Genomic DNA, 16,480 nt, shown 5'->3' with positions numbered 1-16,480 from the left:
GACTATGTACTATTTGTGAGTGAACTTATTTCACTCAAGTTATCAATAAGTTCAATTCAAAATCAAGTTATACTGCTTAATATTCTAGTCTGTTCTCAGAGTGAGTCACCAATACATTAGGTTGACCAGACACTTAACCAGTTAGTCTTTATTGAATATTGAATTACCCCAAATGCAAATTGCACTAAAAAAAAGAATTAATATACATAAAAATCAAATAGTCATAATCATTTTTATTATCTATAGCAGTACTCTAGAATTATTTTTATATACAAGATAAGACCTTCAATCATTTTACATTATAATGGTTAAAACTTTTCTTCTTTCTAGGTTGTTCACTATTTCTATGTCTTCATGTGTTCCCGACTGCTGGATCTTCTAGATACAGTAGGTATCGTTGTATTTATGTAGCAGATCAATAATAATAGTACAAATCTATTGAACATAAATTCTAAGCATATTTCTTCTCTTAGTGGTTACCCGGAACTTGCTAAGCTTGAACGTTTCCTCGAATTGTAGCCTCTAAAATAGATTAGCTAAAATAACTTGTCAGTAGTTTTCTATGCATAAGACACCATCAATCTGTCCATTCTTGTACCACGTAATACTGGTATTTGCCATCGAATCCATTTTAGTCCAGCTTTTGTCTCCTGGAAGCATATTAACTTTCATCTGCCCATTCTTGTACCACGTAATACTGGTATTTGCCATCGAATCCATTTCAGTCCAGCTTTTGTCTCCTAGAAACATATTAACTTTCATCTGTCCATTCTTGTACCACGTAATACTGGTATTTGCCATCGAATCCATTTCAGTCCAGCTTTTGTCTCCTAGAAACATGTTAACTTTCATCTGTCCATTCTTGTACCACGTAATACTGGTATTTGCCATCGAATCCATTTCAGTCCAGCTTTTGTCTCCTAGAAACATGTTAACTTTCATCTGTCCATTCTTGTACCACGTAATACTGGTATTTGCCATCGAATTCATTTAAGTCCAGCTTTTGTCTCCTAGAAACGTATTAACTTTCATCTGTCCATTCTTGTACCACGTAATACTGGTATTTGCCATCGAATCCATTTCAGTCCATTTTTGTCTCCTAGAAACATATTAACTTTCAACAAAGACAGACTTGGGAGGAGTAAAAGTGCTTTCGCCTTTATGTTTAAAAGACAGAAGAAAATAAAAAAACCGGCTCAAATTCTAATTTATTGAGCTTATTAAAAGAAAGTAATCCAGTAATTTTAGCGTAGTAAACTAGCTTAGTTCATTTAATTATTGATTTAAAAAGATAAGAAATATAAATAAAAACAAGGGCAACTGTTACAATGAGTCTAAAAGTCTAAAACTATGTCTGCATAGCAATGAAGTTTACGCTAAGTTTTAACTTCTAGACGTGAAAGTTTTCTCTAAATATTTTTCCACATGATAGATTCACTCTGTTTTTTCATTAATTTTGATGTTATGTTAGTGTTTAAATAGTACAATTCTACTCACTAATCACTAAAAGATGATATTGCATGTATTGGTACTTTTAGGCCACATTCTGTTAATATATCAAATGTTAAAAACGGTAATTTTTATAAAAAAAAATATCAGTATCATCATTTTACTCAATTTGTTTACTGTCGGTTTAATTTTTTTCATTTGTTATCCAATTACGTTGTACTAATAATATTAGTGCACATTCCATAATCTGGAGATACATGTCCTCCCTCTCCCTGCTCTTTCTTTGGTTTCACCGACCACAGAAGAAAGACATTAAAGCCTTTAGATAAAATATTGACAGTTGGAAAAATAGCTTAGATTTTCTCTTCGTGACCGAAAAAACCCTAACATTACAATATCGGAACTTGATGGATGAATTTTTTAAATAGCTCAAAATGAATCTAAAGAAATAAAAGATTCAATTTGGTGAAGTCGAGAAGAGGCTGTTGCAAGATGTGAAAGAATGGAATACTCAGACAATCCACCATACGGAGCTGGAATGCACAAAAATTAGACTTTGTCAATTTATCATATGTTAAATCTCTTAAAATGATTCTGTCCATTAGTCCATTGGAATCCTTTATACACTTATATAGAAGACTATTGTAGATGTAATTTCACATTTAATTTCTTTTACTTTTATCAATTTCTTTTAACTTCACATTTTAGAAAAAGATTTTTTAGTATAAGCTTTTTATGAATTTCATTAGGATTTAAAAGGGGTTTTAAATTTAATAACAGTTGTAAGGTTTTTAAAAGTAATAAATTCTGTTAATGACAAAATTTAAACTCTTTCCTTATAAAATTCAAGGAAATACTTTTTGTTGAATAAATAAATCATGATTGTATTTTTGGAAAGAGGGGCTCGCCATGCAAAGATAATGGTCTGATTCTCTGCAATATTTTGTCTGAAGCTTGAGTATATATCTGCTGTTTGAAACAAAATGAAAGCTTACGAAAACCGGAATTTGTTTATAAAAATGTACTATCGCGGATTATTTTACAATTTCTAGCCATAATGAGATGCACTTCTCATGTGGAACCTCTTCTTTATTTCCATTTATCCTGACGAAATATACGAACTTGTTATTAAAAAATATATCATGATTTCAGGCGGTAAAAAACCAGCGCACATATTGATAATTTAAAAACCTTGGTATATTCTACAGATTACTACAGATTACATATTTTTTATTTAATTAATGCTGGCATTATACGTACAGTATAGTGTGTTGCTGAATTGTTTTCAAGTATGTCCGTACAGGTTTGATGCTGAAGTTTAACAAACCCCAAGTATCGTTCCTGCACCTTTATCATCATGTTCTAACGGCTGAGGCTACCTGGTTGTGCGTTAAATACAAGACAGTTCATGCACAACTTTCTTGTGCCACCTTGTTAATCGATTGTCTGCACGTATGTTTGAATAGGTTTTTATGGTGCTGAAAAAGAATAAACACCAAGTATCGTTCCTGCACCTTTATCACCATATTATGATGGCTGTAGCTACCTGGCTGTGCTTTAAATACATGCCAGGTCAGCATTTCCTGTGTCAACTTGTTGATCGATTGTCTGCACGTATGTTTGAATAGGTTTTTATGGTGCTGAAGAAGAACAAAACCCCAAGTATCGTTCCTGCACCTTTATCATCATGTTCTAACGGCTGTGGCTACCTGGTTGTGCGTTAAATACAAGACAGGTCATGCACAACTTTCTTGTGCCACCTTGTTAATCGATTGTCTGCACGTATGTTTGAATAGGTTTTTATGGTGCTGAAAAAGAATAAACACCAAGTATCGTTCCTGCACCTTTATCATCATGTTCTAACGGCTGTGGCTACCTGGTTGTGCGTTAAATACAAGACAGGTCATGCACAACTTTCTTGTGCCACCTTGTTAATCGATTGTCTGCACGTATGTTTGAATAGGTTTTTATGGTGCTGAAAAAGAATAAACACCAAGTATCGTTCCTGCACCTTTATCATCATGTTCTAACGGCTGTGGCTACCTGGTTGTGCGTTAAATACAAGACAGGTCATGCACAACTTTCTTGTGCCACCTTGTTAATCGATTGTCTGCACGTATGTTTGAATAGGTTTTTATGGTGCTGAAAAAGAATAAACACCAAGTATCGTTCCTGCACCTTTATCATCATGTTCTAACGGCTGTGGCTACCTGGTTGTGCGTTAAATACAAGACAGGTCATGCACAACTTTCTTGTGCCACCTTGTTAATCGATTGTCTGCACGTATGTTTGAATAGGTTTTTATGGTGCTGAAAAAGAATAAACACCAAGTATCGTTCCTGCACCTTTATCACCATGTTATGATGGCTGTGGCTACCTGGCTGTGCTTTAAATACATGCCAGGTCAGCATTTCCTGTGTCAACTTGTTGATCGATTGTCTGCACGTATGTTTGAATAGGTTTTTATGGTGCTGAAGAAGAACAAAACCCCAAGTATCGTTCCTGCACCTTTATCATCATGTTCTAACGGCTGTGGCTACCTGGTTGTGCGTTAAATACAAGACAGGTCATGCACAACTTTCTTGTGCCACCTTGTTAATCGATTGTCTGCACGTATGTTTGAATAGGTTTTTATGGTGCTGAAAAAGAATAAACACCAAGTATCGTTCCTGCACCTTTATCATCATGTTCTAACGGCTGTGGCTACCTGGTTGTGCGTTAAATACAAGACAGGTCATGCACAACTTTCTTGTGCCACCTTGTTAATCGATTGTCTGCACGTATGTTTGAATAGGTTTTTATGGTGCTGAAAAAGAATAAACACCAAGTATCGTTCCTGCACCTTTATCACCATGTTATGATGGCTGTGGCTACCTGGCTGTGCGTTAAATACATGCCAGGTAAGATAAAATATTTTTTCGTATCAGCATGTTATTATTGTTCATCAGTTTCTTAACTACAATTGTTAATTATATTACAAAGTAAGCAAGTTAGTGACCTTTATAGTTGCTTATTTTAAAGTGAATCATAAAACTGTAAATATATTTGATACAGAATTTCTTTAAAAGTTATATTCAATGTTAGTGTTTTTAGAATAACAAATATATTAATGCTCTAGTCCTTTTCCTTCGTATACATAAGTATTTAACCGAAACCATACCCGATCCTAATTTCATCAACAGTATTTTCTCATAGTTATATCCTTCAGAAAAAAATTTACTAAAACATAATAAGGAATAATATGACAAAAAACATCTAATATAATTCTGATCTACAACAAAAACAATGTAATTAAACAAAATTGCATACGATGTTATATTAAATAAAGCCTGTAGATTTGTTTATGTGACATAATTGTTATGGTAATGATAAAATATTTATTTTAGTTAGTTTCTTAGATTGGCAATATATAAGAACCTTTATTGAAATTTACTGTTTAGGTGGACACGTGGCGTTCTTTGGGACCATCAATGCATTTGTCCACGTGGTCATGTACTTTTATTACTTTCTCACCAGCTACGATGTATCCTACAAGAAATCGATCTGGTGGAAGCGGCACATCACGGAAATACAGTTGGTAAGTAGCTTTTCGTATAAAACATGGTTAACTAAATTTTGGGATATGCGAAAGTAGACTATAAAACAAAATCTCAGCTCTGTTAGTTGAAATCAGAGATTAAATTTGCCAGGGAATCAATTGTGCAATAGTGTATTTTACTCGATGTAGGTACGTCCATGCTTTTTATTTAAAATAACATTGCGACCTGTGCATTAATGACAGAAAATACCATTCAAATTGTGGTTCTGTATAAAGGCGTAAATCAGAATGCGCAGTTTATGTATCATAAGTCTCCACAGACTGTCAGTTGTGTGTTCACGTATTTTAAACAGTCCGCACATATAATCAACATTCTGCTATTACATAATTAACCGGTATCACATTGCTCTAGCCCTTACATTATTAAATTCTTTATCTGTAGAGATGAATTAATTATGTTGTCATTGAACTCATCATTACAAGAAAGTCATGATCCATACAATTATAAAGTAAATATTGTAGAAGGTCTTTTCTTGTTGAAATTCTTGAAATAATTACAACGGGTTGTAAGTCTGATGATGTTTTACGTTCCACCAATCAAAATGAAAGCTTAATGTGTAGTTCAGTGTCTGTTTTAAAATCAATGATTTAAATATTGTTAATCAGGACCGTTTTTATAGATAAGCAAAACAGAGAGGCAGGGTTATTTCACCCTTACAAGGGAGGAGGCACCTTACAATAAATTAGATTTGTATTGTATCTGATTATATTTATAAGTTTTCGTATCAACAATCTATGATACAACAAATGTCTGGCTATCTTGTTTTTGCTTTCTTGCATATCGCATGCTTTATACCTTGATTATTAGATTACGAGTATGTTTATCACTAAAAACTTTAATTAACTTGGATTTTCCGGCAGCTGACAGTCTACACATTGAGTACACTTTTGTAACTGTGTCAGATCAAAAACAGCAACCTTGTTTGTTTGATCTTTTATGTTTTGTACGGTGCTAATACATTGTTACAGATGTTGAAAATAATTTTTTACAAAAAGTGTGTAAGGACATGAAATTATTCAGGATATGAACTGTTTTACAGGATAAATTCCTAAAGTTTGGAGGAACTTTACAGTTAAACATTGAAACCGAAAGTTAAAGCTCAGTCTTAACGTAACTATTTTCCACTTTAAAACTTACAGCATACTTGAACTAATACTAACTACTATGTGCCAACTGGTTTATTTAATGTAAAACAGCTTCACTTGGGTATGAAGAATTAGACTCTATTCTTAATAGCAATGTTTAATTTCACTTAGTATTCTTTAATATACGTCACTTCAAGTGTAGAAACCACACTATTTGGTTTTACTTTTTAATTGTTTGCTATACGTGGAAACAGTTTTCCAAAACAATCTTATTGGTAAAACTCCGCTACTCCAGTATTCTTAGTAAGAATCTTTTTTGAACAAGCATGTTAGGAAATTATACACGCTAACTAATTGTCTCGTTTAAAAAACAACTATAGGATACTAAAGTAAAACATTTATATTGCATATGAACGTTACAATAACAATCAGTTACTTCACTACCAGCAAGGTATTGCCATTGACTTTGGATTTTGCTGAACTGGTTCTCAGTTGCGCCACTCAAATATTTTTCCGGTCGTTAAAATATCACGAAGCAAGCAAATATATGACTAATATTTTGGTACTGTTTTTGGCTGTTTTTTAATTGATTATGCTGTTATTTTGACTTTTTTAAACTATAGAAAGGACTTTCATTTGCACCTATATTTAGATTTAAACTATACTTATCAATACTATGATGAACATAGATGGCTGTCTGACCAGTCACACCCAGTCTAATGGTTTGGTACAATTGCTTTGTCCAATTAACTTGTTAAGAATTAATAATAATTGTAGTTTCATTGTGTATCTTGTTGCAGGTCTCAATATTTTTTTATATTTTTTGTATTTTACAGCCTTTATATATGTTTTTATTACTGTCTATGTGGAAAGCAGTTTACTCTGGAACTACATTTGTTGCTCCTCACTAGTAAATTCTGTGACGATCCTTTCTTCTAGAATTAGATAAGACTATTAGATGAAAATTATACTTGAGACAGCGGAATGAGTCTTCCTCGTTTAAAAAAAATAACTTATTAATACATAAGTAAGTTTAAATTATAAAACTCTTGTGAATAATAAAGAAATTAAAATATTTTCTCAGATTAATATCAATGTGAAACTATTCAACCTACCAATGATTCAAATTAGTTTTAACTAAAATGTTAGTCTTGCTACTAACATTTTTAAAGTAGCATTTTAAATGAATTTTCTATTTCATAATAAACAAACAAAACATAATTGTGAAGTTATTAGACTAAATGCAATTTAATTCTTTTATTTTGTAGTAATTTGCTCAGACAATGAACAGTAATGCATAGGAAAATGAACTTCACACGACGGTAATGCGAACATTAATAATTACTTATTAGCTAATTGCAATCACAATTGGCACTTAGTACGAGTAGGATCTGAGCGGTCGTTATATTTATAATTAATTGTGAACTTCTCTGTATTTAATTTAATTTGTTATTTAAACCTTGACATTGTTATATAAAAATAAAACGTTACACCTTCATCATCTCTCTGAATTAAAAATATTTGTTAGAAAAAATTAAACTGTTACGTATGTGACAGTAAAAACGAATATGCCTCGACAAGTTTAGCTCAATCACGATGTAAATCCTTGCCTAACTTCATGCCAGAATGAAACGCTGTCTGTTCGTAAAACAAACCACACAAACATTTGAACTTACATGCAGATCTCTTAATGATGATAACAATATCCATTTCTAAATGAATAGTTATTATAAGAGTTACATTATTACAGACACAAACTGGTCTAAGAAGCGTATTAAAAATTTGGCTAGGTAGGTAGTTTACTACGGGCCGGGCATCTTTTTTTCCTTTGTAACATTACGCTAATTTTAAACCAAATTATGAATAGGTAGTCAAATCAAAATCTCTTTTCTCCAGAGATTTAGTTAGCTTTTAGTCTCGGTGATAATAAATGGTGGTATATTATATATATATATATATATATATATATATATATATATATATATATATATATATATATATATATATATATATATACTAACAGTTTAAATAATGAATATACATTTTTTCTAAGTATTTTCGAAACTATAAAGAGCGAAGGATGTTAATTGTTAACATATAATAAGTCGTAAAATTCTTTCCAACAACTTAACGTTTATTAATAGTAAAAGCACATAGTCGATAAGATGATGTAGCCAGTTAGTGACACATGAATAATCAATATTTAATTTTTAATGAGATTTATAATTCACTAAAATTGCCCTATTTTGTTGCAGATACAATTCATTGTGTTAGTTGCTCAGCAAGGATATGCCATTATCAGCCCTTCCTGCGACTACCCAAAATATCTGCTGATATTCTTCCTCATTCAGGCTGTGCTGATGATTTATCTCTTCTCTGACTTTTACCTCAAAGCCTACGTAATGAAAAATAAAGCGAAAAAAAACGTGATGATTGTAATATTCTTTTATTATTTCAGATTTTAAGATAAGGAATCTTAAACCTTCAAAATAATTTAAAGAGAACAAGTATTTAAACCCTTTTCTATATTGTATTGGTAGTGCTTATAAACCTCGTTTGATAAAATAGGGTTTCGCTCCGAATCTATCTTTGACACCCCACCGTGTGTGCATTATTTTGTCACTGGCATGTCTATATGGATTATAAGCGGTAAGATTATAAGTTTATTTTACTAAATCGTTAATTAAGTATACATTAAGTTTGCTATGTGTTTTAAGTAAAACTTAATATCTTTGACTATTTTTTACAGTTAGTCAACATTTTTATTGCAAGCCTTAGAAATAAAAAGAAGAAATTTTTTTTTAAATTGTGCATTAAGATATTGGAAAAATTTTATACCATCAATCACGAGTAAAATAAACTATTTTCGAGGCCATTAGTACTGTAATAACATAGCATCTTAGAAATAAAAATTAATTTTCAAGTGCTAATCTCGGGATCCTCTATACCTATTCGACTAATTCCTTTTTTTTTATTCGCTGAAGTACGGCAAAGGTTTTTATGGAGATTAAATGTACAAAACTTCCCGGAATAACTAAAAAAATTAGAAAACATTATAATATGTATGAAATATAATCCAAATTAGGCTGACAGTACATAGATGATGACTCTTTCAGCTTAACTTCGCCAAAGAAGAAAAAACTCGTTTTAAAATAAGAATTTTTGAAAATATAAATAGTGCTTGATTAGCTGTGTAATGCAGATTTCGAAGAAGAAGTTATCGCTACTATATAAATTTAGGTAAAAATAGCACTAGTGACTAATTTAAGTAGATGGTAGAAATTTATTTCAATGCTGTTTAAAAAAACAACTTAATGAACAAAGCTACGAATGTTTCTTCCATATGATACTCGAAATTGGCTGTCTCTCTTGACATTTTGTATATATATTAGCTTTGAAATCGTCTCCAGAATATGCGTCCCATGCATGAATTTTGATACTTATTTAAAGCTGTTCGACTACATGTAAAAATATTAAACATCATGTTAAAATAAACTCAATAAGGTAATAGGATAAGCAAATTAAGCAAAATTACTAGGTTTTATATTATTTCAGATGTATATAGAATCGAGTAGTAATAAATTTTTATAGTAATTTAAATTCATTATATTATACATAAATATTTTAATAATCATGCATTTTATAAACTGAAACAGATATAAGCTAATACAAATTGGATATAAGTACGTATTTGCTAAATTAATATTGTGATAATTTGTGTTATACGTCTTAAGTATCAATAGCAATCGTTGTCATCATTTAGCTGTATTAATAAAGTGCTGATCTTTAAAATACCTGATTTATTTTTTTCTTAATGATATGAATTGTAAGATTGTTTTCAGAAGAAAATATTTTGAAGGGAAGGATCAACTATTTGATATATATATCCCTTAAAGTATTTGTTTGTTTACTTTTGTAAAATCTACACCATACATATGCTAACCTTGTTAATAATACAATATTTACCCATCAGTTGGTTACATTAGCGATGCTTTGACGACATTAGCGTAAATTTAGAGTTGCCTTGAATTCCTTACTTGATATTTCCAGGAGCTATGTGAGATATACAGGGTAACTTTAACAAACTAAACTTTCCCAGATTAGTTTGAGTTTTAACAAACTAAAAATCTACACATAGGTGCGTTATGCGTAATAACTAAACTTTTAAGATATACTCACAAAAGGAAATAGAGAGGGGTATGCAAGCTTTGAAATAATTAGTTATTGTTACTATGCAAACTGGAAGTTTCTGGGCTCTCATGGCTATTCATAAAATTACTGAAGAAAATTTTTTTTAACGTGGGAGGTTATATTTATTTATTAGTATTTAAACTTACAGATATTTGTTTGTTTTTGTAAATCTAAAGACCATAAAACAACTTTTTTATAGTATTTAAAAAGATTTTTGTGCTATTAAAGCTTAAATTTAAAAAATTCATTATTACAACCAAAAAGATCGCAATAGGTAGGAAAATACAAATATGAGACATATTTGTCTACGTAAATATTTCACAGTGTACTACACCAAAACTCAGGAGATATTGAAGCTTCCCACTTTCGCTTATCCCTTCGCTCACAAATTCATATTATAAGGTTTAATTAAAACTGTATTATCCTTTTTGTGAGCCGAGACTTTCTGAGGGGGAATTTCATAAAAAGTCAAATTTTAGAACCTTTGTCGAGTTCAAAAGACGACCTAAGCAATCACTTGTTATTTTTAATACCGAAGTAAACCACGTTGTAAACGAAAAGCGATTCAAACCACATTATCCCAACAAACAAGCTTATGATCGAACATGTGACAACTTCGCTATACTCATAGCAGTTCGAAGTTACAACAAAGCCCTTATTCCTTCACAGTTCCAAAGTACATAGTAAGGAATTGCGTAGTAAGAGCAAGATGTTGAACACTCTCAATATTGTTTTCTATATATGAACATGATCCAAACAACTACTTTCACAAGAAAAACACTACCAATTAGGCTTAAACTTAACGTGTAGATTTTTTTTAAATTTCTTTCCATGTATGTGTAGGTATAGAACGGGGCTTCAAGGAACGCGTCTTTAAGTATTTTAATCTATGGCTTCAATACAAAAACTTTGTTCTACTACTTTGAGTCAAGGTTGAATAGAGAAAAATATCAATGGTTTTTACAAAGCGTATAAAATTCAATTCATTGTGAGCTACCTATGTCGAATTTTTCAATTAAACTACAATGGCACGAATAAAACTCAACCTATTTTACCTTTTAAAGACGTTATCCGTATTTTATAGCACATCTATAAAACCCGTGTCAAATCCTGCATATCTTTTATACTGAAAATAGGGCAAATTTAAAACAGTTTTATTATGATTAAACAATAAGACCGCCTGACATTACGTCCACCATATTCTTGGTATCACATTTCTTACCAAGACTCGGTCTTAGTTTGATAATTGTATTTCCTTAGAATCCTCGTTAAACTCATATTCTAAAATAAGAGCTCTATAAAATCCAACTTGACTATATAAAATTAATGTGTAATTTTAGGATGAATTAAATCATCGTATGAAGATTGTTTATGTTAGAAAAAATTTTTAGTTACTGATCCTCAATAAATGTATTTCTGCAGGATGTTCCGTTACGAATAATCAATATTTCTGATATTATTTCAAGGGATCATAATAAGAACTAAAATTTCAGATAAAAAATGCTTTATTTCTGTCAACTATCATATCAAAAATCATGAATACAATCAGTAATTAGGAAATTTTATTATTTAAGCATGTATTTTACTACTATGTATATTATTGCATACATATCTATGTATATATAGATATATATATATATATATTTGTACTGTTTTATTATTAAATTATGGATAAATGTGAAAAATTGAATTTCTTTGATTTCTATAGAATGAATAAACGTAATTTTACTCATAGTAAAGAGACGATTGGAATATCACACAGAAAATATATTTTATTTTGGTTGGTCAAGTAAATATCATATTGTTTTTTTAACTTTACCAAATGAAATATTTCCTAATAGTATATAAGAAGCCTTTATCAAGAATTGTATTACGGTTCTTAATATTTATTCGATGTTAATATAACTTGACTAATCAAATATGACGAGAGTAAATAAATGAATTAAAAACTCCATCTGAGCAATTTTTATTTGGTATTTCTTGTCATTAAAAAAAGATATTACACAAATAAAAAGAGAGCCCCAAGGTTAAAAACTGTAATTCTCTTCTAGGAGCTTTGCTTTGGAAGGAATCTGAACAAAACTGAACATAGTATCTTATAGGTTGAGCTCAAGTTAAGGGAAAGATTTGAGTCAAATATGATCACAAAATGCAAACTTCTAGGATGGATTATGGATGATTTTTTTTACTACAACAAGAAGTTGAGACACCTCCACTGTACTTAAACCAATAAGCTCTTTTGCGGGGATTCCCAGATATTTCTTGGTTTAGTCTAAAAGCAAGGTTAAAAATTGCTATAACGTGATATGCCTAAAACACATATTAGTTGATTTCATAGGTTATCCTAATATACAGATTAAAAGGGATAAAGGATATCGGACATTTACCAAAAGTTGAAACCTTTTCTCTCCTTCTTTCTGTTCTTTATTTTATATGTATTTATACATACCCCACCTGACGAAGAGGATAGAGTCCAATCCTCGAAACGTTGTGTTATACCTTTTTATTTAAGGAGATACCGATACCCTTTTAAGCCTTATTCTGTCCGTCTTCTGCCACTAGCCTGTGCGAGGATCTTTTGAAACAGAATAAGGGGGAGAGTCGATACAGTACGAGGTTGATGGTACTGATAAAAGCGTCACAGACAGGATTTGATCCTGCGCTATCTGTAACTCAGACTCTAAAAGTCCGGCGTCTTGGACCGCTCGGCCATCGGCACTCCCAACATATAACGATAGCAAATGTTCGAAATCCTGTTATCCTTTTAAACCTTCCATCGTCAATAACAAACTTTAAGCAAAGAATAAATATTGAATTTAAAGCCATTTTGTTAAAATTAACGAAGCCTTTGTTCTTCCAGCTAATTACGCAATTCAAGGAAAGTATATCTTTGTTCACTCTACTTAGTGCCTAACAAATGTATTACATGAAAGTTTGTAAAAATATTACAGTGAAGCAGGGTGTTACTATGAGGTAGCAAAATTTGGAGCCGACATTTTACAATAAGCAATTTTGTTTGATAAAATTAACCTATTTTTGTAAATACTACTCTGCTTTAGCTGGTTTAACTGTAGTTTTTTTTATTTATTAAATTTAATTTAATATGTGCTAGAAATGTTTATAATGTTTTCAATTCTTCGTCTTCTCCCAAAAATGGGATGACAAAATGTTAAATATTGATACACGAATTAATATGTACAGAATTATACACATTTTCTCATGTACCAGTTATGGAATTTTCTGGTTTAGGCACAACATACAGTAGAATTTGAAAGCTAATAACATCATAAATTCGGAGAATGTAAGATTTGGAATTATGCAGACTTGTTGCAGCAATATAATTTGATCGTATGAAAAATTCGAATTACACAGAATTTGAATTTTACAATGTTCGAGTTTCTTCAACCGTGCATAGAAATAAAAGATAATTTCATCTGTCTGTCTGTATTTTTTAACGATATTTGCAGAATAAACTAACTTACAGACACCATTTTCGATGAAACTTCATTGCTATATACCCAACAAAAAGTTCAAACATGGCGCATGTCACTCTTTGGGATTTGGCTGTACGTTAGCGAAATATTTTCATTGATATTATTCAAAACTATAATGGAGACGAGGAAATGCAAAAGAAACAAGTTTGTAAACATAGTGAGTACTATATGGCATTTTTAAATGTTTCGTAATAAACTAATACACACAAGATATCATCTATCAGTGACTTTGTGTATACATTTTTATTATTTAAACATTGTTATGAGACCCCAATTATTAAAGACTTTGAGAATATATCATGGCTAGATATCTTGAAACATTTATCATCTGTGCGCAAGACTTTAAAGTGGGCATGAAACTTCGTTTCTTATAGACAAGAACGAATTCTATGATGGTGCATTTCCAACCACGTGAGTATCTGAAATCTAACACTTAGTAGGCTGTCACAATTTCTCTTTCGTCTGCCAGTTGTGTACAAATTTCTTACCAGTAAGATTGTGTGCTGTATGTCTATACGCAGGAACCTCAAGAACCTCAGTTCACCCTGTTCAGCGACACGGTAAAATCTTCCAGTTTCACCAAATCTTATGTTTTAGGCCTATATTTTAATGTAAATACCAATAGAGACGGGCACAGATCTATTAACAACAACATCGTGCCTATAATATAAAACATATGTGACAATATAGTAACTTTTATTTACTCAATTAAATGTTTTAATACATTTATGGTTACCGTAAATAAGGCGCAGCGCGTGCTTTAGAGCGTTAAACGTTTTACGAGACGGTAACGTGTAGAGCTACCGTACTTACCCATTAACCGAGTTCCTACCGTCGCGTCGGTTTATAGCATCAGGCAATACAATCGTGCCCACTATTCTAATAGCTAAGCATCAGGAACAGAAGTGGTGGATTAGTACACAAGGAGAGTTTCAGTACTTGGGAACTCTCTTAACGCGGGATTCCTTATTCAATGTTGCATCCAATTCATTCACGATTTTATTGACAACTTCATACAATAAGAAATTAATTAATTTGGACCTTACTTTGACCCATAAACTGGCAAATTACCTAGTTACCTAAAACTCCTATCGAATTATTTAAAAATTAACAACTGGAAATTAAATCGTAATATAAACTGTCGCAATTGCTTACACTAACATAAACCAAGTTTACAACAACTATTGTATCTTCCTTCTAGACCGACTGATGATTTAAAAGTAACTTTAAGGTCCGATTGTATGTTTTTAAGGTTTCAACCCTTAAATGCTAGACGTTCCTGCTGTGGTCGGTCATTTTTTAGTTTTAATACATTACTACTTGAAACATTGCTTTTATCGCTTAGGATTCTCCCATCAGGATATGTCTGCTATTTTCAACTTTCAGTTCATTTCACTATCAATTCACTACATTTTTACCAACTTATGTTTCATTCATAACAAACACTGACTTCATATTTGACAAACCATTTTTTTATTGCTCTCAAAGTAAATACTCTCTACGTTTTAAACTATATTAAGTAGCCTACAGATGCCTAGATGCAGTATTTACATATCTTTGTTAATAGCCTATGCATTCTTTCGTTAATTATCTTGTCTTTTTAATATTTATGATGTTAAAGAGCTTGAACTTTATCATTGTTATTTAATTTTTAATGTTAAGTTATTATTGTTAACCTTTAGTTATAACTTTAATTTATTGTGTACTTAAATTAATTTTAACAGTATATTGTTGTCATCGTATCAATAGAATCTTGTACTTTTGGTGTAATTATTCTAATCAGATAGCACTTACAGATTGTTAAATTTACAAATTTTGTTGCTTTCATTATAGTTTACTTGTTTTTTTATAAAATCTTTATTATTGTAGTTATTTAATTCATGTAGGTCTAAGGATACTTCGTTCTTATTTAAGTTTATTCTAAGTATTAGTGTTCAATACTGATTGATTATTACTTTTTAAGTAATCTATTATTTACTAAGTTTGCCTAATGAAATGGCATTTCCATTGGGAGGTAAATAAATACAAAAATAAATAAGTACATAATTCTATTTACCCTATTTTTTAAAGCTCGAAAGCTCGATAGTAAAAATTAGTCGAATAAGCACTGAAATTACATGTGTGCTCTTAGCATTGGGCTGGAACTTTTCACACTTAGCCTTTACTATTGGTCCCTACAAGCAGATGGTCCTACACACCAACACCATCCTCCATCCTCCATCGGTGCTTGTTATGGAGGACTGCAACGCACTACGCCACTCCTCGCCTCCCGCACATCTGCCGACACAGTTAGCCACTTCGAAGACTTGATAACAAGGAGTCGTCAAGATCAGTTTTCATGTATCCTTTAGTCAAAATTGAGGGACTCACGTACAGTGTACAGTATGTCACTCCCTAGTACAGTGTGATGTACAGATTAATTTTGTTATTTAAACGGGTAAAGATTTAATGGTGCTGTGTGGATATCTAAAAACATGTTTATTTGTATATGTACAGCAGCTTAAAAAGAGTATATATATTTATTTCAAGGTTCAATTTTGAATTCTTTTTTAACTCAGCGAAGTTATCACTCGAAGAGCTGAAAAATATTTCTTCCTGCCTCTCTAGGTGGCTGTCTGCCCGCAAAGTATCTTTGAAACAAACCAAATTGAATAATACAAAT

The 16,480-nt window shown here is 31.3% G+C and overlaps 2 protein-coding genes across 2 annotated transcripts in view; both read left to right on the top strand.

The window, feature by feature from the left end:
* LOC124358117 (elongation of very long chain fatty acids protein AAEL008004-like) overlaps positions 1-3,908 on the top strand; it is a 33,325-nt gene extending 29,417 nt beyond the window's left edge. Inside the window, exons 7-8 of the mRNA XM_046810412.1 lie at positions 331-387; positions 3,747-3,908. Of these exons, the coding sequence (XP_046666368.1) occupies positions 331-387; positions 3,747-3,908 (219 nt within the window). The remainder of the gene's footprint in view (positions 1-330; positions 388-3,746) is intronic.
* Positions 3,909-4,199: 291 nt separating this feature from the next.
* Positions 4,200-16,128, top strand: LOC124358116 (elongation of very long chain fatty acids protein-like). The gene is made up of 4 exons (XM_046810410.1): positions 4,200-4,349; positions 4,890-5,026; positions 8,389-8,572; positions 15,950-16,128. Exons 1-4 carry the CDS (start codon positions 4,250-4,252, stop codon positions 16,126-16,128), a joined length of 600 nt encoding a protein of 199 aa, XP_046666366.1. The 5' UTR covers positions 4,200-4,249.
* Positions 16,129-16,480: the final 352 nt, after the last annotated feature.

Source organism: Homalodisca vitripennis, chromosome 3, assembly GCF_021130785.1.
Source record: "Homalodisca vitripennis isolate AUS2020 chromosome 3, UT_GWSS_2.1, whole genome shotgun sequence".
Lineage (NCBI taxonomy): Eukaryota > Metazoa > Arthropoda > Insecta > Hemiptera > Cicadellidae > Homalodisca > Homalodisca vitripennis.
The sequence above is the reverse complement of the archived record's forward strand: the minus strand, read 5'-3'. Positions and strand labels throughout refer to the sequence as shown.

Excerpts from the sequence above, each read along its gene's own strand:
- LOC124358116 (XM_046810410.1), top strand. The coding sequence starts at position 4,250 with ATGGTGCTGAAAAAGAATAAACACCAAGTATCGTTCCTGCACCTTTAT. Across the intron at positions 4,350-4,889 it reads GTGCGTTAAATACATGCCAG|GTGGACACGTGGCGTTCTTT; the intron begins GTAAGATAAAAT and ends TTTACTGTTTAG. Across the intron at positions 8,573-15,949 it reads AAAAAACGTGATGATTGTAA|CATTGGGCTGGAACTTTTCA; the intron begins TATTCTTTTATT and ends GTGTGCTCTTAG.